Here is a 24,666-nt window from a genome sequence, read left to right on the forward strand (position 1 = left end):
GGTGTGGAGAATGCAGACTGTCCTGGAGGCTCAACTAGAGGTGCCTTCCATCGAGACGTGCATCTGGGTTTGGCCCTCTGGTGCATGCCTCCCTGCTGGGCCTGCCTGGTGGGAGCTGAGTCACATAGCTCTGGCTGGGGGGCTGGGTCTCTCGCCCGTTAATGGCAGGGGAGCGGTTTTGGTGACCCCTAGCCCTGGCCAGGCTGCTGGTCGGGTGCCCTTGCCATTTATTATGATGTTTAATAAAGTGGCCCAATTATTATACCAATGCATTGTATCTGGCTCTTTATTCCGACCTTGGGGGGCAAACTACATTATCTTGTTTCCACAAAATCCACCTTCTGACAAGAAAAGCAGCCCAAGCTTTAAACATTTCTTACTCAAAGAGACAGAAGTGAAATAAAGACTTTTCTCTTATAAAAATCAAAAGGAAGAAAAATTATTAATGTGCAGTTTGCCCACTTAAGGATTCTTGTAATTGTATAAATTTTGTGGCTGTAGCTCACAGCACTCTTTGTTATAAAAGTAAACACAAGAAGGAGCACAAAGAAAGAAAACATCCCAGAGCCTTAACTCTCCTGAATCTACTCTCAGAGAAAATGTTCCTTTCAATTTATAGCCACAAGCAAAAGTTGACACTAGACTTGCTTTGGATTTAAATCTTCACATCTCCTACTGTGACTTTGTAGCCATCAAACTGAATAATAGATTGGTAGACAAAGAGAAAGCAACAGCCCTGGACTTACCTGGGGCCACATTTGCAGCCATAGGAGCTAGAAGTGAGCCAAGGGAGGGATTCTTGTGGGCTCTGAGCTGACCAATGAACTTGGTGGATGCACTCCTACAGCAGACTTGGGCTGGTCCATCAGCCTCTTTTGGGGCCAGCCTGGGAAGAGAAGAGCTCCAGGCATACCTGGAGTTCAGAGGTTTCCTTCTGATCCACACCTTCCCTGTTCAGCCAGGCTGCTGTGGGGGCCTTGCTCTCAAAGAAAAAAGGCCAAAGAAGAAATGCCATCATTCATAAGGTGACTTTTCAAGCCACTTCTGTAGAATGACTTTTGCTGCTGGAATCTAATACAGCCAAAACACCCCATTTGGAAGGTTTCCTATGTTCTTTTGCCATGTCTGCTAAAATTAGTCCACACTAATGAGAAAATAGACAATCTTATTTAATGATAAGAAAATAGATAATCTTAGGGGTGATAACAGACTGGCAGTTTGGAGTGGATGGGAGGCATTCCAAATCCAGCCAGCTCAAAAAGAGCTGCCCTGAAGCCTCCACACACTCCCCGGTGAGGCAGCCCCATCCTGTCTCCAAGGTGACTTGGTGCGTCCAGACAGGAAGGCGCCTTAGAAGCCAGATTGCTCTTTTTCTCCCCCCAAGAGTCAAGCACTGATGTGCTCATGCACTCAAGTGCTCTGGCAAGGTTTTAAAAAAAGAAGCTGGGAACAGTTGCACACCACCAAGGCACCTCACTTGCGCCCTTCCACTTCCAGATTCCAAGGAGGCAACTGGTGTGAGGCTCAAATATTTGCTACCACTTTGTCAGTGGTAGCTTTTTGAGCTGCTTTGAGGCCATGGGTGGATGGCATGAGTGTGGGATGGGGATGGGCAGCAGATGTTTGTGTGTTGAAGGTTTTTTTCCGATTGATTTCAGAGCCATCTCTGAGTTTGCCAAAAGTGCCAGTCTGTAATCACCTTTAGCTTAACAATAAGGGTTAGATTAGAAAATTGACATAAAGAAGCACTGCTGCCACTTGTCAAATGGCTAAGAAGAATGAGTAAGATGAATAGTAAAGGAATTCTAGACCAGCAAGTAGCTTGATTTGGAATGGCTATAATAACTGAGATAAAATTGGCAGATAACTGAAGGCAGATACATAGAAAATTTAAGTGGAATATATGAAATTTGAGAGGAAAGAGAAGTATGGCTGAGATGGACCTACAAAGAAAGGCAGGGAAGAGATGGAACTGTAAGATCTTTTTCTTCCATATGTGGATGACATATATAGGCTACTAGTGCACTCATGGCACATCACCCAAGATCCTGAGAGGCAGTCAAACCAGCATTGAAGCCCATACAAAAGACTACTACATTTATTTAAAAGGTAAAGGTAGTCCCTCTGTGCAAGCACTGAGTCATTACCGACCCATGAGGTGACGTCACATCATATTTTCTTGGCAGACTTTTTGTTACGGGGTGGTTTGCCATTGCCTTCCCAAGTCATCTACACTTTACTCCCACAGCAAGCTGGGTACTCATTTTACTCACTTCAGAAGGATGGAAGGTTGAGTTATCCTTGAGCCGGCTACCTGAACCCAACTTCCTCCAGGATTGAACTCAGGGCATGAGCAGAGCTTGGACTGCAGTATTGCATCTTACCACTCTGTGCCACAGGGCTCTCTATTTATTAACTTCACCAAATTCATAACATAATGATAGTAAAGATAAATAATCCAATCAAAATTAAGCCAACACTTAAGAAACTTCCTGTGTACTTCCTAGTCATTCACATACCCAAATTAACAGAATATTCAGTCTGACAACCAGAAGGAGAGGTTTACATCACCAAGCTGGTAGGTTACAACAGTGCTTGAAATAAGTGCAATTTTGATTGCTTTGGGCAATTGATCAAAAAGAGACAGGTAAAATAATTTCCAGTACAGTATGCTGATGAAGAAGAAGAAAAAGAAGAAAAATTGCAGATTTATACTCCACCCTTCTCTCTGAATCAGAGCCTCAGAGCAGCTTACACTCTCCTTTATGTTCTTCCCCCACAACAGACACCCTGTGAGGTGGGTGGAGCTGAGAGAGCTTTCACAGAAGCTGCCCTTTCAAGGACAACTCTGCGAGAGCTATGGCTAACCCAAGGCCATTCCAGCAACTGCAAGTGGAGGAGTGGGGAATCAAACCCGGTTCTCCCAGATAAGAGTCCACCCATTTAACCACTGCACCAAACTGGCTCTCCCAACCTAACTTTGATTAGAAACGTATTTGATTAGAAACATAACTTAACCTAGTTTTAATTAGAAACATATCTGCTCATTCATAGCATTTTTTCCTTTCCCCTTTTTTATCAGTGGTGTACATTTCTATCTCCCCCCACAAATTACAATGATTTAGGCCAACCAATGTGTGCTTTACAAATTTTTAAGATGACAATACGTTGCTTTGTGAACTGATAGCATCAAGGCTAGAATTTTTTCTTTCTTCATTCTCTGAAGCTATACAACTCTTTCTTTCTTTGGCTAGGAAATAGGGCTTGACCGGAATGATTCTCAAGGATATAATGCAGCCATTTTCTTGACAAATTGGCAGCAGGTCTACTGCTCTGGCTGTGAAAATGGCCCGGATGACCAGGCATGAGAACGGAAAATAATTCCTTCCCATTACTGATTCATCAGGTAAACTGCTGATTGAAACTCTACTGTTAAATTGCTGCTGCCTGTCACAACCACAATAGCAACCTGCAGAATCATTATAATCAACTTGAGGCTTAGAGAACTCAAGCCTGTTTCCCTTTGTATCTTCACAAGAAATGACAAGGAATTGCCAAGTTTGTATGATTTTCCTCACAGAGGGGCTCTTTGTAAGGGAACAATCCAATCCTTATCTTCGTCTTAGGAACTGGAAGAAAAATGTTTTCCACTTTTCTCATAACTATCAATCATGTGAACTGCAGAGGACCCTTAGGCCATGCCTATACCTCTTGTTAATGCCACTCCACCACAGAAGGAAAGTATGTGGAGGGTACAGACCCTAAAAATCAGAGTTGTGCAGCACAATGTGCAGAATGCTTTGGTGTTCTGCAGGTGTTCAGATCGTGGGGATGTGATTGTTTCTACCTGCCATACTAGTCCTATAGCTTTGGATGGCCATGAGGGGTGAATCGCAAGAGAAAACTGTAAATCTGCCAGATGTCAGAGCACAGTCAACTCAGGGGAGAACTACCAGTGACAAGACAGCTCTGGTAAATGCTTTAGTTTAATTCAAAACACATAGGCCTCATTTTGGGCAGGAGCTCACAGGAACAGAGCTCTGAAACCTCTAAATTTTATTGTTCTGTTTCTTTCTGTCCTCCTCCCCCCAAAAAACTTGTGAGAATTTTGCTGAACTCATAAGATTTGAAAAGCTTTCTAATATTTTTACCCATCAGAAAATGGAAAAATAACCAAAACTTATAGAGCAGGCAGATGGAAATCTTCATCATGACACTGTGGCCGCATAGGAGAAAGTAATTTTAAAAGTATGATGGGGGTAAGATTTTGTTATGACAATTATAATTCAAGAAGCATTTTAAGGTAAATGCTGAGTTGATGTAATTTAGTACACCTTCTGGTGATGTCAGAGGTGTGTGGCATATGCAAATGAATTATGCTAATGAGCTCCAGCATCTCTTCTTCTACAAAATGACCTCTGAAAACATCAATGATGGCAGTTGACACTAGGTAAACCTTTTTTTTGTAAGTTCATTGAAGAGATATTAATTTATTGCCTTGGTGGTTTCATTATCTTGTGAACCATAGCTCTTCCATTTTTTTATTATTTGAATATACAGCACCATTCTGATTTAGGGTTTTTCATTTTGATGAAAGTGCTTACTTCATCATGCATCCTTTTAGAACTGGGAATAATGACACTCACTTGCATATAGCCATGCTGGGAAGAAGCAGCTACTGTTTTCCTGTAACCATGGGTGGGGGAAGCTCTGTGAGCTAGTAAATGCAGGTGCAGTACTCGTCCTTGGATTAAATGAAGAGCTGCCTGTACTACATTCAGTTGTCATGCAGCCAAGTATATGCTTGTAGAAATTTGCTGTTGGACTTTATTGCTTCCTAGCTAGATTAGGTCAAGGAATTATTCTCCTTGCCTGTAGGTAAATGGACAGTACAAAGTGGAATCCTGAACCAGATCTTAAGGCTTGGATCCTATGAACTTTTTCCTGTGTACTTCATTCCACCCACAACCCAGCTCACTGCCTTTAGAGCTTGTGCTTCCAGTGTGCAGGGGCTCATTGAAAACCACTGATTTTGTACAATGAGGAATGCTAGTAGCAGATGAAGCAAGCCATGCTGTGACCAGCGTGGGGCCCATGTGGAATGCAGTCATAGGATCCAAGACTTGGTCTTTTCCTTTATTAAACAATTGGTGTGGAAGGGGGGTCCCTCTGGAAACTAATGAGTTTTGTCATATTTCTCTGGTATCTTGTTTGCTCAGTGAAGCTAGCAAATCTGGATTGTTACAATAATTTTCTGTTTATAAATTCCCTGCATTTTAAAAAAAATAAGTAATTGGTGGTTTTATTCTGTTTTCTTTCTTTAGGCAGCAGTTTGTGCAAGATTGTTGTTTAATTGTTAAGTCTTTAATCATTTTGGATAACCTTGAGAAAATAGGATTTTAAATGGCTCTCCTCAGATTCAATTATGCCTTATATTTCACAAGCTATTTAGTGTAATGGTTTAGCTTGATAAATCCTTTTATCATGGCCAGTCTGATTCACAAACTGTGTGTACCATGGCTGCAATCCAATGCAAAGCTGTGTGAAATCAATGGGCTTCAGTGTCTTCAATGGGCTTCAGTGTTTTAAAAATGTCTGTGGTCTGTGCTCAAAGACCACAATCCTGAGATGCTGGGATACCACAGAAGGCTGCAAGGCTACTGCTGTGTTCAGAAACCATTCATATTTTGCCCACGGCAATAATATATAACAAATTAGATACTTTGATAATGCCTGCTAGTGCAGTACTCTAGTAATGCTTGAAGATACACTGGATTAACAAAAAAGATAAAGCTGATGCAAACTAATGGATGTCTCCATCTGTTAACCAAATGGTACAGAGCAGTATGGGATCAATCCACAGGGATGGCCTATTGGACTTACCATAAAGTTTCTTTCTGCCCTGAGGCAGCATGGCTGATTCCTCAAATTGTGCCAGGGGGCATGATTTGTCTTCAGCTTTATGGCTTCACTAGTGGGGGAATCCTTTAATCTTTTCCAAGCCTTCATTGCGCTCCAGCTTCTAAATGATTGTAATTATTCTTTTAAAAATTGACATGCATGAGCCATCAGATTTGGAACTCTGAAGATAAAATGTACAACAGAATAGACAGGAAAAATCTCACTTAAATCAGGGATAAGATGCCCTTCCTACCTCAGAGCAGAAGATTCATGTTCCTTTCTGAATCTTAAAATGGGATGTCCAATAACTCCATTTCAGGTGAGTAAGGTTACACACAATTGATCAGAAGGCAGCTGAAGTGCAATTCAACCACTGGCTGCGTCCGTTAAAGCAAAAGACTTATCAATGGAAGGAATTAACCATGCTAAGATACCACAGAAGTTGCAGTTGTATCACTCTAATAGCCTAAAGGTTTCAACTGTGGGCCCTAACACAGGTGCAGATAATGAGTTGTACTAATGCATTACATGAAGAATCAGCAGTTTATGGGATTTAATAGATATAATTTTGAAATCTTTTTTAAAAAAATTGATGCAAAAAACCATGTATTTGACATTTTTGTAAAAAAAATTGAGACATTGCAGCATTTTATGATACTGACACCACAAAAATGCAAATTCAAATTTAATTTTCAAAAGGAATCTTCCATTAGTAACTACCCACAGTGCAACCCAATTTACCATTGAATTTCATTTATGCATAAAGCAGCTCAAATGCTGAGTGTTCAAAGAAGCTAATTTTTAAAAAATCTTTGAAGAGGATTATCCTTGATGTTTAAGAATTTGTAGGTCAAGTGAAGGGAGACCTTCCAGCCTTTGGCCCTTTCTGTGTGACTTAAAATGCCAACACAAATCAAGTAATACTTGTAGGAAGAATAAAGAGATTCTTCCTGACACATTAAGCTATTTTTAAGTACTGCTTTTGTGAAATTAGCAACAAACCTTTGAGAAATTATGGCGATTGCTATGAGTATATCTACTCAAGAATTCATGTTTTGGATCCTGCTAGAGAAGTAAAGAATCCCCTTGGGAAATGTTGTAATCCTTCAAAAGTTTCACCCAAGCAGAACCTTCATATTCCCTTGTAATTTAGAAGTGGAGGGGGGTTGAAGTGGGAGAAATCAGCCACAGAGCCCCTTCCCTGGTCTGCTGACTGCTCTGCTCCCCTTGCCACTGCCAAAGACCAGGATTTGGAAGGTTTGCTTTACCGAAAGTCCTCCCCCTTTACCCTTTGATTTCCTTGGCATATTACAAGAGGAACTAACCTAATTTAGCTTCCAAGCCTGAGGTGTACAGAAAACTTCCAATAAAGTGTGAAAAGCTTTTATTAACAGATTACATTTAATGTAGAAAAGTACAAAAGAAATATATGCTTTAATAGAAATAGGTTATCAAGCAAAGACAAACAAATACAAGTTCCTCTTTCATCTGAGTTTAATTGTCCTTGTCTAAAACAAACTAGTTCAGATCACTCACAAATCACACAAATCAATCATCAATAAATGCTGTGTTTCAATAAAATCCTACCCTTTTGCACCTGGATAGGTAGTTGTCAGTGATGCTAATAGCTGCTGGTCAGCAGTGTTCTCATGCATGCACAGTTTTGGAAAACCCAATACAAACCAGTCTGGCAGGCATTCACAAGCTAATTGGCATGAATTGAACAAACTATGTGATCAGCTCATAGCTGACTGCTGCCTTCAAACATAGTAAGGTCAACCACACACCCAGAAAACTAGAGTTTTTGTCGCAGGAACTCCTTTCCATATTAGGCCACACACTCTGATGTAGCCAATCCTCCAAGAGCTTGCAGGACTCTTAGTACAGGACCTACTGTAAGCTCCAGGAAGATTGGCTACATCACAGGTCTGTGGCCTAATATGCAAAGAAGTTCCTGCTACAAAAAAAGCTACGTGGAACCCTTATGGAAGACTGACCATGGAATGTTTTCCTGTGAGCTTTGCTGGAGCTTGAAGTAGTTTTCAATCCATCAACCCTGGACAACCTAGGAGGAATGGAAATGAGTCATACTATTTACTCTGGTTCTAGTTTTCCCTAGAAAGTAACTTTCAGAAGATAGTGCAGGGGGACTACTGTATAAATACACACACACACACATACAGGGGTCATTTCATAGAAAAGGCTTTCCAGGAACTCATTAGAACAACTTATTTGCATAAGCCACACCCCCTGACATCACCGGAAGTGTAACAGAAGGCAACACCCACCGCTCATGCTCCACCCCAAAATCTCCAGGTATTTCCCATCCCAACTCAGAGCTGGCAATCTGGAGAAAAATTATTTCAAAAGCACAAAGAAAACAGCCAAGATGTTAAATTATTTCAATATCACAAACATTTATCAGAGGGCATGCATGGCCTATCAAGTCACTTTTGTGACAAACAAAGATGGGGGACAGATAGCAGGGAGAGATAGAGAAAGGAAGGAGAGATGCGGGGGTGAGAGAGAGAAAGGAGGGGAGGCTTCTCATTCTGCACTCCACACACAGGGAAATTATCTGGCTGCTAAGATTGCAACAGTTCTTGAAACCAACCCTTTTCTGGACAGTTTTTTAAGTAGTGACTGGGACTTACCACTTCTTTCTAACTTATACCATTTTTCTTTCATGGTTAAATTTATTTTGCACTAATTTGATTAGTCCAGTAAAAGGCCTTACATTGATTTTATTCTTGTTTCTGTAATTTTATTTTTCCAGAAACAAGACTGGGCTTTTTTGATCTGCCTTTTTCTCATACTTTTTCTCATCACAGTGGGTATTTTGTCCTGCTCCTTTTATTGTTTCTGCTTTACCATTTCACATTGCTTCCACAGTTGTCTTGTAAGCTTTGGGTACCCTGTGCTGAAGGGCACTATATGCTCTTCCCATCCTATCTCTTGAAGAGACAGGGCAGCCCACTTCCTCCATAAAGGAGGGGGGGAAGCCCTCCATCCTATCTCCTGGGGAACTGAACCTGATTTGTGAGGAAATCTCCAGGAAAGTCCTGGAGACTGCCTCCTAGGGTGCAGGGGAAAGAGACCTATCTCTTGGAGAGAAAGGGCAGCCCACTTCCTCCAAAAAGTGTGTGAGGGGAAAGCCCTCAGTCCTCTCCCCTGGGGAACTGACCTGATTTGTGGAAAAATCTCTAGGAAAGACCTGGAGGCTGGCTCCTTTGCTGAGAGAGAGGGGGGGGAGAAGATATAGAATCCCCCACCCCCTCCAACAGAAGACTCCCACTCACCCAGTAGCCCAGGATGGCTGGGCAGGCCTTGCATGGCCGGGGAACTCCCCTGCGCACCCCCACCTGAAAGGTGAAAGACCTCCGCCTGAGAGCTCTGCTCACTTGGCAAGGTGTAGGCTGAAGGTGCCCACCCCCAATGCTGCCTCCGCCAATGCCTGCTTGACAGGGCAGGCCCCAACCTTGTTCTGCTGTGGTGGCACAATGCACTTGCCTTCAGTAGAGGAGTGCTCCTCCCCCAAAGACAAGTGCATCCAGCCAAGCAAGGCAAGGAAGGCCAGGCCTGCAATGGAGGCCAGAGATCACCCCCCTTCCTAGGCTTGCCAATCCCCAGGTCCCAGCGGGGTTCTCCTGCTTTCCCAGGTTCCTTCCCACTCCCAGTCAGCTGGTTGGTGTGGGGACGCCCCGTCCCCACAGCCACCATGTGCCTTTCCACTTCCAGAGGCTTCAGACTCCACTTGGGAAAACTTCCTCTTGGGATGGTGTGTCTGTGTCTTTAAGGCTGAATGCAGGCGGGGGGAGCAGGCTGTGAAAGCAGCCCAGATTCTCCATTGGTTGCACAGTCTTTTCAGAGGTCATTTGCATAGGAAAGGTAAACTTGAACCTTTGGCTGCTCTGCATTACTTTGAAGAAGCTGGAAGTTCAGCAACTCATGAGTAGAGATGACAATCCCCCACTTCAGAGTCATCAGAAACTGGGGCGGGGGAGGAAAATCAATTCCCATAGGGCAGTGTTTTTCAATTGTAGTGTCAGGACCCGGCACTGGGGCACACAGGGCTCAGTGCCGGGCCCCGTCCCTGGCCGCTGCCCCCACACCTGCCCCCCATGGCGTCACAACCCTCCGCCTCCTCCTCCCTCCCTTCCCCACCGCTGGTAGATTTCAGGCTTTGTAAAGCTCCCCCTTCCCCTCCTCGGTGAGGAAAATGGGGCTGAGCTAACTCAGCGCTGGAGCAGGCTGCCAGCACTTCAAACAGACCTTGAAGTGTGGGAGAGGGATCAGCCACCTGCCTATTCCAGACACGGTCCATTCAAAGTGCCAGCAGCCTGCCCCAGCGCTTAGCTCAGCCCCATTTTCCTAGACGAGGAGAGGAAGGGGAGGAGGAGCCTGAAATTTACCAGCGGTGGGGAAGGGAGGGAGGAGGAGGCACTTGCGCAGCAAGAGTAAGCAGTTTTAAAGGTGACCTGCTCCCATCCCGTTTTTTTTTCTGTTTTTCTTTTCATTCTTTTCTTTCTTCCTTCCTTTTGTCCCTCCTTTCTTTCACTCCTTCTCTCCCTTTTCCTTCCTTCATATTTCTTTTCTCTTTTCCCCTTCTATTTGTTTCCAACTCTCTCTCCCTCCCTCTCTCCCTCCCTCCCTTCCTTCCTTTTTGTCAGTCTTTTCCCATCTTCTCTCTTTCTCTGTGTCAGTCACTCTTTTCCCCTGTCTTCCTCTCTTCTTCTCTCTCTCTCTTCCTGTCAGGTCGTTTTCGCACTCACCTCCAGCCGGCGCGACCCCCCTCTTCACCGCGCAGGATCTGCGCGGATTTCGCACTAAATGCCGCGAAGCAGCCTTTTGCGCCGGAAACTCCCGTCGCAAAAGCTGCGCAAACGCCAAACTGCTTTTTGGCGATTTACATTTGAGCGGCTTTTGCGCCGGGAGTTTCCGGCGCAAAAGGCTGCTCCGCGGCATTTAGTGCGAAATCCGCGCAGATCCTGCGCGGTGAAGAGGGGGGTCGCGCCGGCTGGAGGTGAGTGCGAAAACGACCTCAGTCTTTTCTCCTGTTTCCTTCTGTCCTTCCTTCCTTCCTTTCCATTGCTAATCTGAGTAGACCTGAGGGGAGGAGATGCCCTGCCATTCCATGTATTTCTTTCTTTCTTTTTTTCTTTTCTTCTCTCTCTCTGTCAGACTTTTTCCCTGTCTCTCTCCTTCCTTTCTTCCTTGCCATTGCTAATATGAGTAGACCTGGGGGGGAGGGGCGGGAAGAGAAACTTGAAATTCCCTGCTATTTCATGTTTTCCCAGGCTGTCATTTCATGTTTTCCCAGGATGAGAACATTTTATATTTTTAGTTTTCTGTTGTGTGATCCTCGTGTTTTTTCCTGATGTTTTATTTTTCATTGCAAAATAGCACCATTCTCCTCCCTTTCCTCAACAAAATATTGCGAGAGTTTTAGGCTTTTTTGTACATCATTTTCTCTCTCCCGGCTCCACTCCCAAAGTCTCCTGGCTCCATCCCCAAATTTTAGTGGGCCACAAAGGAGAAGTGTAAAAATATCCAGGCCATGGGTGGAGGGGAGTTTGGGAAATCCTGTCATAGGGTATAGTGGAGAATTGATCTGAGGGTAACTGGAGGGGCTGTTCTTTGAGATAAAGGCACTACATATTCAGCTTAGCATCTGATGACTCTCCTCAAAATGCTTTCCAAGTTTCAAAAAGATTGGACCAGGGGGTCCAATTCTATGAGCATCAAAGGAAGGTGCCCCTATCCTTCATTATTTCTAATGTAGGGAAGGCATTTAAAAGGTGTGCGGTTCCTTTAAATGGGATGGCCAGAACTCCCTTTGGAGTTCAATTGGCCTTGTCACAACTTTGCTTATGGCTCCACCCCCAATGTCTCCTGGCTCAACCCCCAAAGTCCCCAGATATTTCTTGAATTGGATTTGGCAATTCAAGAAATTGCCCTGCCACCACCCTTCCTTCGAGGGCAAGTGCGCCCAGCTGAGCAAGGCAAGGAAGGCCAGGCCTGCAATGGAGGCCGGAGATCACCCCACCCCTGCCACCACCCTTTCCTCAAGGTCAAGTGCACCCAGCCAAGCGGGGCAAGCAAGACCAAGGCTTGCCTTTTAGTGTGGGCTGAAGACCACCCTCCCCCATCCAAAAAAGTCCATCCCCCCTCCTCACAACTTACTGAGCAGTAGCCAATCCAGCAGAATTGCCAGATAGGCAGTAACTCCAAGCAAGGCCTTAACTTCTCCCCTTGCAGGGCTGAGGGAGTGGGGCCTATACTGTCTTTGAAGAGCTGATACTGTAGCCTTTGAAGCTCCAGCTGACTGCAAGAGCAGCAAAGCTGGAGCAGAGACAGGCACATTATTTTGGAAATAATATGCTTGTAGACTTATGTTTGGACCTTAGTGGGTTGGATCCAGACTAAATCCCTCCCACTGCAGCCCACTGATCCCTAAAGGGACAGGGGACTCTGAAGAATGCCATGAGGGGGTTCTGCAGTGAGAAGAGGGAATCAGGGGGAAATGCCCATTTAGTTTGGATCCAGCCCAGTGACTCTACATGAACAGAAGATAGCTTTATATTACAGGCTGGATGAGGAGCTGTGTGGGGGAAAGGATACTGTGCACAAATCTATGAAACGGTGCACATTAGAGGCAGTTTGAAAAGGAATGTGAGAGCTCAGTTCAGTCCCTCAAGATGTTCCCTCCCTGTCCAACAATTGATTGGCTGGACTTCAGCTTTGTCTGCTCTGCACTTGCTCTGCTGGTTCCAAAAAAATCACATGAAGGCCCTGCACAGACCAGATATGTAGGGAATAACCAAAATATCCCAGCCAGCCTGATCCTATAAGCTGAACTAGCCCATTCTGTAGAGTTACATGATTCTGTGCATTAAGAAGGAATAATTCCCAAGTCATCTTTTTGTGTTACAGTGGAGAGCTGAGTTAAAATGAGTAAATATGCTATGTAATTTATCTTTTCCCCCACATCACTGTGTACTGGCATTTCATTTTCTGATTCACTTCCTATTGACTAGCCTCCAAAAGTTAATTTTATATTACCAGTGTGTAAGAAAGTATGAAACATTATGGTAATGAACACCCTGGTCACACTTAGGGCTCAGTTTCATTTAATGGGCACATTATTGTCATAACGGAATGCAGTTGAATGTACAACAATATCTTGAATTATTCTGAAGTACATGGCAACTTTTGAAATACATAGCAATTTTAGTGTCCTGTGAGTAAGAAACCACCAGGACAGGTGGAAAGTATTGGGGGGAGGCACATTTATCCATCTCTGTGCTTCCCATAGTGATGGACACTATATTACAATAGCAAAAAATAAAACTCAAATCACCCTGGTAAACAAACAACTTTGTCTTATGTTTCCATTAGTGCTGACATCTATATTTCCAATAAGCCTGCTTTTATAGCACAAATGAAGCAGCAAGAATGCTTCAGGAAAGCCATCAGTTTTTCCTCTGAATATTTCCCTTGGAAATAAAGGGAAATATTCAGAGGAAAAACAGTTAATTGACAAATTGACTCAATTTATGTCTAAGACTTTGCCTCCAAACAGACCATTCCTTCAGCATGATATTGCAGTCCTTATGCGTATTCCACCTTGCTCCAAAAAAGGCAAACTCTTCAAGTATATAACAAAGCCTCTTCAACTGAAGGCTGGATCACATAACTGTGAGAGCTGCAGTAAATTCAGAGGACATATGACCCTCACTGGCTCTATTTTGGATACTGAACCTCCCAATCTGCCAAGAGGGGAAAAATAGGACCATATCTAATATAATCATACTGGCTGAGAATGCTCTAGAAGCTAATCTGAGGCAAAGTCTCACCCAAAGACAAGTATTCAGAGATGTTCAGGCCACAGTTAGGAACATCCAGTCATCTCTCATCAAGGGGCATGTTGCTCTAAAAGATCCACTACGTTGTCATTAGCATCTCTTCTTGTCTACTGCTTGTATTGGACCTCAGCTATCATAATTAACGTAACCTTTAGTGCTCGCAGAAGTCATGCCCAACCAGTTTGGGCCACCCACTTCTAACCCCGAATTTTCCTCCTTCTGTAGAATATGAATTTTAGTGCGTGTTTTGATCCATGTTACAAATTATCATCCCAACTGTTAGCATCTGAACTGCATGCTATGGCCACCATTTTTTAGTTTGTGAAGTTAATATTATGCACAATTGAATTGGTGCCATATCCATTTCTATAATTTTGGTGGTATTCCTGACGTCATGATATAATTGTGCTGATTGATTTTTGGCTATTTTGCATTATGGATTATGTAAATTATGCATTATGTAGAACATTATGCCGAACATGATCTTTATTTGAATGAACATCATGCCCATTTCAAAAATATCTACATACTGATTTTGCAAGTGTCTCCTAATTACAGATATCTAAATCCATGGACCAGGGCTACACTTACTCAAAATAGATTTTCCTGCAAACTTGGGTGACCCCTCAAGTTTACAGAAAAAACCTGAAATTATATGTGTGTGTGTATGCAGAATATTAATGAACCGTAAGGTAAAACAGTTTTTGTGCATACTCAGACAATGCACTTACCTTTCAGGGTCTGGCTGCTGCTCATGTAAAGAGGCTCCAGGAGTAGAGAATGCCAGGAGAAGCTCCAGACCTAGCCATGTGACAGTGAACACTGGGAGAGGTTCCTCCAGTCCCAGCCATGGCAGCAGCCAATGCCAGGAGCCACTCAGAGTGGAGCCTGGAGCAGCTCCCAGGCACCACAACCACTGGCTAGCTCAAAGGTAGGGAAAAAGAATGATGGGAAGAAAGAAAAAGGGGGATTGGCTTGGAAAAAGGGAAAGAAGGGAATTTTGGTGGGGAGAAAGAAAGAGGAAGAAGGAGGAACTTGCTTGATGGGGGGAAAAGGAAAGAGAAAGAGAAAAGGGGAAATTGTCTTGGGGGAGAGGAAGAGAAAGAAGAATTGTCTGAGGGAGGGGAAACATAAAAGGTGGGGAGACTGGTGGAAGGAAATAGGGGGAGAAAGGCACAAACTGAGAATGGGGAAAGAAAGGGGGACATTGAGAAGGACTGGATTGAGAGCAAACGGTAGATACATAGTTGCTCCCACCGCCAACCTATACTTTCTTGAATCTCACAACACTGGAAAAGCCTTTACTTTAGCTAGGAGTATGTCCCTGCCATCTGTGGTAGTACAGGGGAGGTATAAAGGGACTTAGGTTCTGTTCCTGTTCCCAGCCTGAAATAGATTCTCTGGAACATATATATTTTTAATTGTTCTTTTCATATGGCGAGCCAAACGGAAATTATTAGCCTCTTGTTGGAAAGGTTCCCTGGCAGATCACATAGACTCAAATTAGATTATCTTCTATCAGATAGGAACCACCAAACAACAAGACAGGTGGCTAGGTTCCAGGTTTATAAAGAATGCAAAAAGTGAGGCACTTAGGCAAAACTGTAAATCTTTTTTAAAAAATTTAAGTGACTTTTAAAAATGGTTTAAAGGGTTAAATAACAATCTTTTAAAATCTTTTTTACTGTTATAACCCTAAAGTCATCAAATTTTAACATGCAGATTCTTTACAGGACTTCTTATAAGGCACTTTTAAGGTTGTTATAGATTACTAAAATGTTCTGGGCAATGACTGTAATAAGCTGAGCTGAACATATATATGTGGGGGAGAAAAAGTGTAAGAGGAATGCTAGAGTAAACAGTGGAGTACAAAGAAGGGAAGAGGGTTGTCAAGTCTGATTCAAGAAATATCTGGGGATTTTAGGGGTGGAGCCAGAATCAAGGGTGTGATAAGCACAACTGGACTTCAAAGGGAGTTCTGGCCATCACATTAAAAGGGACCATACTCCTTTTAAATGCCTTCCCTTCATTTGGAATAATGAAGGATAGGGGCGCCTTCTTTGGGGGCTCATAGAATTGGACCCCCTGGTCCAATCCCTTTAAAACTTGGGGGTATATTTGGAGAGGCACCAGATGCTATGCTGAAAATGTGGTGCTTCTACTTCAAAAAATAGCACCCCCAGAGCTCCAGATACTCACATATCAATTTTCTATTATATCCTATAGGAATCAGTCTCCATAAGGAAATAATCAGACATTTCCACCCCCACCCCTGCTTTCTGAAGACCCTCAAGTGGGGGGAGGGCCTCCAACTGGGGGATCCCCTGCTCCCACCTGGGGATTGGCAGCCCTAGAGGGAAAGCATGAGGGAAGAAGGGAAATAAAGGAAGTTTGATAGATAAGGGATGGTGAGAAAGAGGGAACTTTCACAAAGAAGTGGGAATAGGGAAGAAAGCAAAGGCAGCAAAATGGCCTGCCTTGCAATGCTTCCTCCAAAGTTTTTTGTGGGTCCCCACTTGTGTTTCTTTAATGATATAGTTGAATGGGAAAAGTAACATGATAACATTGCTTTCTATTGTTACCCTTTGACCACAACTGTGTTTGATGTGGTGATTTTAAAAGAAATATTTTTAGGCATATGCACGATGTATATTAGTATAAAGCAATTATTTTGATAATGATGAAGGGCATGGTTATATTGATAGGCTGAAAATGGATAATTAATTTGCAATGTTTTGAAAAAACATTAAGAGATCACTTACATGGAGAATAGCAAGAACGCTTGGTGTATATATTTAACATATGTTTGGTCTCTTCAGCTGATAAATGTAACATTTATTATACTGCTAGGCCCTATGTACCACAGATAAAAGTGTTGCACATGCACCACACAACTGCTTGTAAGACTACAGGAGCAACAGCATATTTGCCCTTCATCCCTAGACCGAAAGAAACAGCGGAGAAGGCAACAGTGATATTACAGCCATTAAGTACCAGCAGGTTGGATTCTGTGACTCTCCTCAGCTTAAAACAAAACTTCTGGTATTCAGAAAGTTGTTTGTACATGCTGGAGAGAACTCCATTATTAACAGAATACTCAAAGGCTCCAACTCAATATATTTTAGTCTGTCAGTAAAGCATCATAACGCAAAATACTGTAAAGTTTATCTAATCCAGTAAATATTTCAGTCATTCAGAATGACCTGATCTTTGTCAGAAATTTCAAAAAGAAGTGTGAAAATTGGTTGGAGATCCTTAGTTGAACTTATCAGATACAGTAAACTAATGGACCTTCTCTAATAGCCAGTGTGTCACTAAATACATGCCCAGAACATGATAATAATATAAAAGCATGGACATATCTTGAAGTATTATTCAAAGTTTATTTATCAAATAATAACCAAGGAATGCACTTGCAATATAATCCTCATTAGCCAAAACAAACAAAAAATATTGCTAGTTCCTTATCTTCCATACATGGTACTGTAGTGATAGAGGATACAGGCACATTTTGGGTTTCCTCTAAGTTGTTAAAAGCCTCTGGATAATTGTCCAGTGATGTATTATGTGAATACAAGAAGGAACCATACTGGTAGCAACATTTTATAGTGTTATAAGTATTGTCGGCTGAAGAGAAAATGTATTTAAATCTGAACTAACAGTTGTCTCTTTGATGGTGGCAGCTACTGAAGCAGTAATTGGATAACATTAGTTAGGAAAGGAGATAACAACACAAACTTCAATTCCAGATCCATTCATTCTGTATAGTCATTACTCCTTGGTTCTGTAATTGCAATCACTGAATAATTCTCTCTTCTCAAAGGAATGTACAGAAATGGTGAAGATTTTGTTATTTTGGCCCTAGCAATAGCAACACATGTATGCATGCATGGCTAGCTTAAATACTGCAAATACTATATACCCCCAACATTAAGTCCTAGCTAAACTGCCGTGGTATTTTTCTGACATGCTAATTACCCCAAATGTTTTATTTAGATAAATCTCTATGTGCAGAATAATACTTCCGGTTGAAAACACATATCTGTAGAAAGCCATTAGCCAGTTAAAAAGGGACGACTGTTTTTATTTCAAATCCCATTTTAATGTCTTTATTTTAAAAATACAGTGTTATATATTTCATGATGCGCAGCACAGCTTGCCTATTTACATATCTACCACACCAAGCAGGGTTGAATATCAGATGCCTTAATATAAATAGCTAAATTGCATTGACAAAGACAAAGCAAGTTCTAATGAGAAACTACTGAACATCTGCCTTTGCAAGTGAGCTTTTCATCTATGACTATCTCACAGACTATAGCAGTACATTATTTCAGGAGAAGATATAGTCCCTTGTGATATTAATGTTTCAGTTAGTGTTTATATACATAGCAATTAAGGCTGAGCTTTACAAAGATTTTACAATCTGTAAAAACGAATGAGGCCTTTCTCTTTCAATAATTTGCAGCGTTCATTGAGAACAGGCTGTGAAAGTGTTTTTTTTGTTTTAGAGTAATCCCTGAATGGCTGTGATTGCCTATGTGATTTTATATTCCCATGTATATGCAAAGTGCTGTGCTCCCTCTAAACATGTTACATTTGCCATTAGTGACACCAGCATCTGATTGGCTACATAGTATATACTATTTTGTCCCCAACTGGCTGGCATCACTTAAGAACTGAACATTTTTTTAAAAAGTCCCCAAAGCAGCAGCAGAGGGGAGGAAATGACACGAAACAATAGTAAATAGTAAAATAATGGAAGAATTAAAAGACTTTTTGAGGAAGCCCTCCAATCACAATTTTGGGCTGAATACCACACTCCTGGAAAGCATATGCTCAGACTTTATTCAGGGTGCTCAAATCATATGATTCTACTGTGGAAAAAACAATGAGGGACATTGCTAAGAGCTGAAACATGTGAATCATGATAGCATTTGTTTGTTCATCATTTTTAGACTGCAAGTTAGCAATCACATTTGTCAACTGTATTGCATACACAAAAATAGGGAAAGGCCTTTAAGGTTAGTTTTTATCCATGCCATGCTAGCTTCTATTTTTTAGAGCAGCCACATCATAGTTTTCCCCATGCACTCTAAAACTGTAAAACTTTCAGAAAACTTTCAAAACTGTAAAACTTTTGACCATGTGTCTCAGTCTTTTTTGTTGTCAGTCTTTAAACCCAGTAGCACTGATCTAGATATCCATATGCAATCAGATAATGAACATATATTTTCTTCCATTCATAATGGCATCTATTTAATTTAGTAGGATGCAATTCTAGACCAAATGGGGATCCTCTTCATGCACTGAAATGTAAGACAATGTTTTTCCATGTAGAAACTTCCATGCAGAAAATGGTATTTCTGTACATGAAACAGAAGCATGATATTGGAATAATGTGAGAGCTTTCTTTGTGTGTGTTTCAGGGTTTTTGCTTTCATTTGGCCTTTGGAAAGTATAGAAAAGATTTAAAAGTCTCTTTTGGTCATCAATATACACACATACTGAATATGCTATATTAATACGAGCATTCTTAGGTCCAACCCAATACAACATGGGAAACAAGGAGGTAGCACATTCCAATGGTACAGGACATGATCATCATTGGGAAACCCAACCTGAAACAATAAAAAGGAACAGAGATCAGTTGGACACATTCTCTTCCTGAAGATTTAAATGTCAGGAACATGTAAGTTAACTTTCAGTCTCAAAACAACACTTGCAGATACGTAAACTTAGAACTACAGGCTACAAAGGCATTATAGATCCAGTTAAAGTGGAATATCTGGTTTGCTGGTTACTTTTTATGCACATTTATACATCTGTATCCCCATCAAAGAAATACACACACACATGCACACAGTGGAAACAATCTGACACAAAGGTAGCCATGATTCATTCCCATTAAGAGCAATGGAATGGGATTTGACTAAGGCTGCAGTATTAAGAACGCTTTTCTTAGAGTAATCTCCTAAAAATAAAACGGGGCTTACTTCTGAGAAGAACTGTTTAGGGTTGATAAATATTACTAATCTCATTGGCGTTTAGGGCTAAACTGGAATTCTGGGTTTTAGGCCTTAAAAAGCAGAGACCAAATCTGGGTTGTTGCTGTACACTGGGGGAAAAGGACAAGTTAATTCTCCTTCTTCAGTGCCAATTCCCTATTAAAAATAATTTGCCTGGGTTGTATAGATCCTACTGGGGTGGAGAGTTATCCAAACTGTGCCAATTAGGGAAGTATTATGGAAGAAATTAACTCCTCCTTCCTCAGGGCCATGGCACTAAACCAGTTAGCCCCATTCACCTGCTCTTTAGAGCCAAATAATGTGAAGCATTCACTCATAGAACTCCATTGTCACACATAACAAGATTTTGCTGGATTCTGCCCACAATTTGCAAAGCAGCAACAACTCACAGATTTCATAGTTCATTGCAGTTCATTAACTACTGGTTTCATTTTAGTTTATGGACTAGATTTCTATGCTACTATTTCATAATATGGCTTTTCCAGATGTGGAGAAAGGAACTGTGACTATTAGCCCACATTAAAACTTATTTCATCATACTTTTATATAATTAAGCCACTAGAGTGATTTACAAAATACAGAAAACAATACCACTTGAAACAAGATAACATGAGCAAGCTCACCTTGCCTCTGTACACCAGGAGCATTATTCTAATTAATGGCTATATTGGTTGACATGTTAATGATATATAGAAACTATTTTTGTCATTATGAACATTAAGCTGTTCATAAAGTATATTTGTATATATACAGGTACTCTGGACATCACATTAAAACAACAGGAATTTGAAAAGTTTTTCTGAACAGTCACCATGTGCCATCCTTACAACAAGGTTTAACTTTATTAGGGTAAATATTAATTGATATTGCTGTTTTGAACCATAATTGAGAAAACAAGAGCAAAAAAGTTTTACAGTCACGTAAGACCTGAGCTTCACTTTGGCCAGGAAGGATTAGTCCTGTGCAAGTCAAAAGAGTACAGAAGAAGGAATTAGCTTTTTTTTTTTTTAAAGTCAATTCACAGGCTAGAGATATAGCTCTTGAATTATGGATTTGCCCAGTGTTGCCCAATGAATTTATATGCTGCTGCATCCATTTTGGTACTGGCTTGACCCTATTTTTCATGTCTCGTGCTGATCACCCAGTATCAGTTCCCTATGTGCTTGAAATGATAGCAAATCTACTTAGAAAGCTAACCACAGAACTGAAGTGACAAAGAGCTGCAGACAACAAACAATTTCCTTAATAAGAAAATCCCTTTGGCTAGTCTGGGAAGCATTAAAGAGATTGCTTTGCTTATAAAAATCCTTCTTTGCAGACAGCTATTTTAAAGAGAGCAATTATCACATAACTTGTAAAGCCTCCTCGGACACTCCAAAATGGCAAAAAGCAGCGATGCGTGGCCAAGGTTTTTGTATATTACATTCTACCTCTCCAGATTTCACTGAAGTTTAAATTTCTTCAAACTAAAAAGAACTTTTAAAAACTGGAAGAAACAATACATAGCTTTTGGAATACATAGCTTCCATATCATATTACACCAGAGACAACCCACTTAATGCGACCCAAACATTGGTGTTCACATTTAGTGTTCATATCTGCTTCTGCAGTCACTTAGCATAAGCATTCATCACAGGAAAACAAAACTTAACAGTCTAGAGACTCCAGAGCACAGGACTATGTATTCCGTACATTCATGAGATGGCTGTAAAAGCATGGAATCTGATATGTAGTGCAAAATCTGGCATGCTGCAAGTTTTGTTAATTCTGTGGTGGCTTTTAAAAAATAAGTTGATCTTTTACCTCTGTGGACAAAAATTTTGAATATTTATTAGTACAATCTAAGTCCGTATAACAAATGAAGATATACAGAGATAATGGAAATTTGAAGGCAGTACTTTATGCCAGTATGACCTGCAGCTTGTCCTCATTCTCCCTCTACTCCATGTAATAGGACATCTTGCTAAAATGCTCAGTGTCATAGTATAGAAAGTCCCTCTACAGTTTCTCCAGCAACTTCTGTTAATGCTATCCAGTATATTCCTTGCCAATGGTACTTCGGTTGCAATCCATGTCCATAGCATGGGGCTAGGTGAAGCTCCCTTACATAATGGCCTATATATTTTAAAGCGGCTTCCAATGAAACAATAATGAAATTTCCATCAATACTCAAGAACATAGCAAAAAAAACCCACTCTTTGCAACTCGTTTTGCATTCCAAAAAAGGATTTCCCCCATTTGAACAGGTTTTTCAAGGGAAATATGAAAGACAGGGGTTTTTAAATTTCACATATTTATAACACTTGTTATAACTGTTTCAAATACGGAATATACATGGCAAAGGGGTTTAAAGAGTTGGGTAACCCAATCCAGACATACGTGGCAGCCGGCCGCTCGTGCATGGGCGGATCTACGGCGCCACTCGTTAGCTTCCAAAGTGGTTTGAGGTGCTGGAGCACAACGCACCCAAGCCCAGGCCGCTGCCTGTAGATGTGTAAAATACTATGGAGCGTGGGCTCCCAGAGCGGTGCGAGGACGGGGACAGGAAGGGGAGCTTCCACAGGGACGCCACATGACATTCAGCAGCAGAGAGAGCGCTCCCCAGTTATAGGCTGCCCTCATGCTTCACCCCCCTCACGCGCACACATGGTGTGGCTGTGTAATCCTTGGGGAAGCATCCATTCAGCACTTACTGCTAGCTCCATGGAGCAGCCTACCTGCTAGCCTCCATGGAGCAGAGCCCCTGTCAGTGTCCCTCCCTTGGGCTGCATGGCTGGATGGCATCCCAGATGCCGCGGGGGCCCCCTGCCAGGACACAGTAGGCCACCCGCTGCAGCCGCCCATAAACCAAAGGTGCCAGCAACAGTTGCAGCGATGGCTTGCACTCGTGCCCACCCGCAAAGAATTGGGACACCCATGAGGGGCGCGAGGCGGTTTCAAAGTGGCCGTATGCAGGACTCACCTCCCCCCACCCCCAGATCCCCCTTGAATAAGGACTCAATGCAATGTTCAGGGATAAGATTTATTAAAGCGCCGGGCTGCAGAGGGGCTGCCGCCCAGCCATCTTGCAGGAACCTGCCTTGAGCCACGGTGGGCAGAGACGGCCGCCCAAGGGGCGGAGCCATGAGGCAGCTGGTCCCATCAGGGGTAGGCACGGTGTCCTGGACGTCCCCGACAGTGCCCATGTGCAGTGTCTCCCTGCCCACCTCACCAGGGGGGCCACCTCAGGAGCGGCAGGAGCAGCCCCTCCACCAGCTACCAGGGACTGGTCGATATTGGTGAGCAGCTGCTCCACCCTCATGCCCCACTCCTGCGACTGCCTCGCTATGGCCAGGAAACTGGATGGGCGGCCAGTGGCCATGGACATGGTCCCCTCCATCCCCGCCATCCAGTGTTGGCCTGTGGCCTCCTGCAAATCCCGGTGCCCCTCCAGCTGCCCACGTGAAGGACAGGGTGGCGGGGATTCTTTGAGCTGGATGAGGTCCTCGCACCCTGGGTCCTGGTTCCCCACCACCTGCACAGCCTTCTGCATCGCTGCCACCTTCTTGATCTCCCAACAGCTCTCCCTGGTTAGGGGCGGGGGGCCGCCCCTCACACAAGTCTGCCATGCCCGGCCCCTCTGCATTTCCAGCCTCTGGGGCATGGGGAGGAGATGTGGGCAGATCCAGAGTCCACAGCATGAGGGAGGCAGCTAGGGCCGACCATCTGCGTGGGGATGCCCTCCGTAGGTTCTCCACCACGTCGGCCCTCAATGTCACAGTGTGGCTACCAGCAGAATGGGATAGGGGTCAGATGCTGGCACGAGCAGCCAGTTGTGGATACCCCACACCCCACGCTCATTGTTGCACCTTGAGAGAACTCAGGCCACTCATCATCTGTGGACAGATGGAGGTCACCCACCACGGCATCCATGACCTCACTCGATGCATCCTCCCAATTTGGCGCCTCCTGATGGCTGTCCGGACATCCTGGGGCCATTGGGGGGCACTGGACCTGCTGACCTCCTGTCGCGCAGGTGCTGGGCGGCCAGCTCGAGTCCTCGGCAGTCTCGCTAGAGCAGCCTCCCGCCTCCAAATTCACAGTGGAGCTCATGGCAGCCTGTGACAATTCCTGGGAGTCACCTGGGGGGGCAAAGGGTGTTGCCATCAGAATCTGGCAGTCCCACGGTGGTGAGGCTGCTAACCTACCATGGATCACCTCAATGCCGTGGCCACCTACAGCCACCAGGTGGATGAGGGGTCCCATGATTGCCACAGAGCCGGTCAGGACCCGGGCCATCGCCTCCTTGTAGGTTGAGCCCTCAGCGATGAGACGCTGGACTTGCTTCTTGGCAGGGCTGAATGTGTCATTCCAATGCTTCAGGGTGGACTGCTCTGTGCGGGGGACCTGGCTCACAGTGGACACTCGTTCTGCTGCCATATGACAGAAACCCCACCGACAGGAGTTCGCCCCACCGGCTTTAGTGGCAGCGAGCACCACCGCAGTGTTCCTGGCCACCAAGCCAAAGAGGAGCACCTTCTCTGCCTCAGTCCAGTTCGGTTGGCAGTGAATCTCAGTTGATGCCTATCTGTCTGCTGCCATTCCTCCCATGGGCAATGGAATGCGGGGGCTGCTGATTGCAGCTGGCTGACAGTGGTCACTCTCACGCCGCCCTGCTCAGCTTTCCTATGGGACACCAGCAGGGCATCTGTTGGCCTCGACGGCCCCACGCCACCACTCATGCAGGGCCCCTCACAGCTCCAGCGGTGTCTGGAAGCTGTGGTGGAGCACCTCGGGGCGGCTGCAGAGCCACCGCAGCCCACGCCACAGCACGCAAACCATGGGGACCCATGGCAGGTGGTGCCCCCTCATCCCACAACCAGAGCCCCCCC

The 24,666-nt window shown here is 43.6% G+C and overlaps 1 protein-coding gene across 2 annotated transcripts in view; it reads right to left on the reverse strand.

Annotated features, from left to right (window-relative positions):
• Nucleotides 1–17,129: 17,129 nt before the first annotated feature.
• The window catches only part of OCA2 (OCA2 melanosomal transmembrane protein), a 289,009-nt gene continuing 281,472 nt past the window's right edge, over nucleotides 17,130–24,666 (reverse strand). For both annotated transcript variants that reach the window (XM_060233870.1, XM_060233871.1), the window contains one exon: nucleotides 17,130–19,387. In XM_060233870.1, the coding sequence (XP_060089853.1) occupies nucleotides 19,303–19,387 (85 nt within the window). In that variant the 3' untranslated portion in view covers nucleotides 17,130–19,302. The remainder of the gene's footprint in view (nucleotides 19,388–24,666) is intronic.

Source organism: Heteronotia binoei, chromosome 3 (genome assembly GCF_032191835.1).
Source record: "Heteronotia binoei isolate CCM8104 ecotype False Entrance Well chromosome 3, APGP_CSIRO_Hbin_v1, whole genome shotgun sequence".
In the NCBI taxonomy this organism is placed as follows: Eukaryota; Metazoa; Chordata; class Lepidosauria; order Squamata; family Gekkonidae; genus Heteronotia; species Heteronotia binoei.